Here is a 3,956-nt window from a genome sequence, read left to right on the forward strand (position 1 = left end):
GGTTACCCAGCCATGTAGAGATCTCTGGTAACACATTGGCTGACCTTGCTGCTAAGGCAGCACTCAACAAATCTATGACAGCATTGCTTTTTCTTTACAATGATTACAAAGCGAACATTAGATCTTATATCCGTGATCTGATGCAAAAGAAGTGGGACACCCAAGTGGATATAGATAAATTACATGAGATGAAACCTTACATTGTTGATACGCACTTGGGTTGTCAGTCCAGATTTGAAGAGGTTATTTTAAGATGATGTCGTATTGGTCACACTAGATATACTCATGCACACCTGTTAAAAGGTGAGGATCCTCCATTTTGTACCCCTTGTGATGAGAGAGTATATCCTGCTTGACTGTGTTGAATTCTCCATCACAAGGGATCAATATTTCAATGTCAAAACCGTTAACCCTCTAGTTCCCGCTATATGAAACAGACATGGGAAAATTCTTAAAATGTGTTACCTTATCACTTTCAGTCATATTTGAACATATCATCAAGGTTTTTGGAAATATCTTTAAAACTCAGAGAATTACAAAATGTATCACATATGATACATCGGGAATAAAGTCATGTGTATCATATATGATACAATTTCATATGATAATCAAAACTAACATCATATCTGTTATTTAACCATTTTATTAACGAAATGTAAACACAACAAATTCCAAAAATTCAATTGCAAATAAAACTGTTTGAAATCAGAACAATCTGGACGGAATAACCGGCATCACATGTTGATCTACTTCATAGGTGTGAATCAAGGAAGCAGTTTCTGTCCTTATTCAGACAGAAGTGTTGCTGACACTTCATGCATTTGATGAAGGACAACCTGTTGCAGTTGCTGTACTTGCATCTTTGTCTGCTTGAATCCCAGATAGGAAAATGGTTCGTCCTATCCAACCTGACTTGATCGACAACTGGCCTACTTCGAGGCGCAGGGGGAGATCTTGGAAGGATCGGAGGAGAAAGTGAAGGTCGTCCAACTCTGGCTCTGTACTCAATGAGACAACTTGCCACTTCGCTTATGAAGACCCTCAGTTGCATTGGCTTCTGTTTGAGGAGACAACAATGGCGTTTGTACCAAAGCCAACTGTTCACTGCGGTGATCATGACAGAATGCCAAAAAATGTACATGTACCAGCGGCGTGACTTCATTTTCTGCTTGTAGAGTGATGTAAGTGAGTCAAGTAGGTCAACACCACCCATAAAGGCATTGTATGTTTCTATTATGGCTGGGCGTTCAATCATGATGTAAGACTTTGTGCCTTTATCCCATCTTCTTACTTCGCCTTTCGGCTCAACGCCAACAAAAGAAGATAGCATATCCACACTTTTGTTGTCAAACCATCTGACGGCAATTGTGTTGCTCTCTGTGTCAACCAAGAAGTCGGACGCTCCACGGCCTTCTCTCTTCAGTTCTTTTTCGGTTTTGAAATGACACCCTTTAAGTCTATTGGACCTTACAGTTCCAGCAAATTGAATTGAACGCTCGTTGAGTGCCTTCACAAGGGCAATAGATGTGAAGAAGTTGTCGGCAAATACTTTATAGTTGTTGCCTGGGGCCAGTGTTTCAGTTAGTTGCAACACGACATCACCTGCAACTCCAATTGTTTTTTCGGGTTTGTTTTGTTTCTTTCCTTGGTACACATCAAAATCGTACAGAATACCTGACGATCCGGCTCTTCCCCATATCTTAAACCCCCATGGATTTGGCTTTCCTCTCATGTACTGTTTTAGAGTAGACTTCCCTTTGAAGGATACCATTATTTCATCTACTGACTGATGTTCCTCAGCAGGAATTGTGAGAAATCTGGAGCGCAAACTATCCAGCCATGGACGAAGTTTCCACAATTTGTCAGCCTTTTCTTCATTTGTAGTTGTCAAGTTGTCTTTGAAATGGAGATAAAGTGCCAGTTTTTCAAACCTGTTTCGTGACATGTGATCGGCTATGGGGCCAAAACGAGTTGCAGATTCCCAGTAAGATCTCACACGTGGCATCTTTACTAATCCCATTCGTAAGTAAATACCAATGAATATTTCTATTTCTTTTCTCGTTGTGTTTACTTCCACTCCGTCTTTCTGCATTGAGTATACATTTGTTTGATTTTCTATTATACTCAACATTTCCTCTGTAACCATGCGTCTGAAGTAGGTATACGGAGATCCAATTGTTCCATCAGCAGGAGGTTCTTCAGTTATACCTGTAAACTGTGACTCAGCAGGTTGAAACGGTTGTTTTTCCCAATTCTGATTACCAGTTGGTAAAGTGGACAAAACAGCCTGCAGGTCTTTGTCTTCTGTAATATCCACATTGGATAATCTTCGCAGCTTTGCAAGAGGTATTTCATCTTGAAGCATTGAGAGAGGCATGTCATCTTCATCGTCATTGACTTGCTTTATAACTTCAGCTAACGGGACATCGTCACTGTCCGAAGAAAATGACTGATCGGATTCGCAATTTCTCTCAGGGAGATATTCGTCTCCTGAACTTTCACAAAAGTCCTCTATGTCACTGTCATCAGCAGTTATGGTACTAATGGCATTTCTCAATGACATTGTCCTTTTAGGCCGAGAATTCATCCTGAAAATAACATTTAGAAATAAATATTTTAAAAAATCATCATGTTATTTATTGTTCATTTCATCATTTTGAAATGATAATACAATCATCTTTTATTAAGATTTGGAACAAACTCACATTATATATAATATAAACATATTTAAGCTGATTTACATTTTTTATCAAGTTATCCTAGGCAAAAAGAATTCTTTATGTTTTGAATTTCATTAATCAAAAATAAATATGGTATTTTAAAGCATAAAAGAAAGATATTTACAATGTATCCCAAAAGGTGTTCAGAGTGATCTCCCTTTGACATTCACGTCTTTCCCGATGTATCATATATGATACACATAAATATTCGTGCAATTTATGAATCAAATGGTATGATTTATGTTTATATGATATGATATATTAATGCTGTAGCATTTCAGCAAACTGAAACAATAACAATTAGCACTTTAACTCACCTGTATCAGTGAATACGATCAAATCAACGGCTCAGTGCACACAGACATCTGTCTTCCATGGAAGCTGCCATATTTGATGACCTTTCTGCACTAAGCATGCAGAGTTAATTTTTGTACGAAACTACTGAATGACTTGCAAAATTGGCTGGACCAAGGTCCTTCAAGGGAGATAACTCTTGTTACCTCATAGGGCACACTAGATGCCAGGGAGTAAATTGTATCATATATGATACGGTGGGCACTAGAGGGTTAAGGATCTTTTTACAAACGTCAGTTCTCATTTAATTACTGTTTTTTTTAAAAAGAAATTGATTATTTTGCTGAGTTTTGAATGATGTGTTCTGTAGATAGATGTATTTTTTTTAATTATTGGAAGTTTAATTTCGTACCTGCTTGTTAGTGGCTGTATCCTCGAAGAGGGTTAAAGTACCGTAAAATTATTGTCCTCCTGAGAGGGTACATAAGTCCATAAACATTACAGTAAATTTCGACTTTCCACTGTCTTTAGTCGTAGCATATGCGTATTTTTAATTTGTGGGTAGATGTGTCTAAATTGCTAACAGCTGAGGGGACGATGTAAATCCAACTAGGGTCCGTGCAGGTAGACAAAGGCACTGTAAGTCCCCATGGTCCCTAGTATGGTGATCTACCTTCAGTTTGTTGGCAAACTGTAGCCTGATTTTATATTGTATTGTCCGAATAGTGATATAAGTTTTAACTTTCCATTTGTGATATTCTAGTTGTTTTACTGTCCGTCGTTGACAGGTTTTTACTATACATATATTTCATTTCAGTATTAAATGTTCTCGTCACGATATGGCTGGGATATTGCCGATGTGACGTTAAATATTAACTCACTCACTCACTCTAATTTAAGAAGCAAATATTTAACAGAACTAAATTGTCCATCTACCGTAGG

General features: G+C 37.8%; 1 protein-coding gene across 1 annotated transcript; it reads right to left on the minus strand.

Annotated features, from left to right (window-relative positions):
- Positions 1–751: 751 nt before the first annotated feature.
- LOC137284047 (piggyBac transposable element-derived protein 3-like) lies at positions 752–2,563 on the minus strand. The gene has a single exon (XM_067816102.1). It carries the CDS (start codon positions 2,561–2,563, stop codon positions 752–754), a length of 1,812 nt encoding a protein of 603 aa, XP_067672203.1.
- Positions 2,564–3,956: the final 1,393 nt, after the last annotated feature.

Source organism: Haliotis asinina, chromosome 1 (assembly GCF_037392515.1).
Source record: "Haliotis asinina isolate JCU_RB_2024 chromosome 1, JCU_Hal_asi_v2, whole genome shotgun sequence".
Lineage (NCBI taxonomy): Eukaryota > Metazoa > Mollusca > Gastropoda > Lepetellida > Haliotidae > Haliotis > Haliotis asinina.

What these genes read in the sequence shown, in the direction of transcription:
- LOC137284047 (XM_067816102.1), bottom strand. Translation starts at nt 2,563, where the DNA reads ATGTCATTGAGAAATGCCATTAGTACCATAACTGCTGATGACAGTGAC.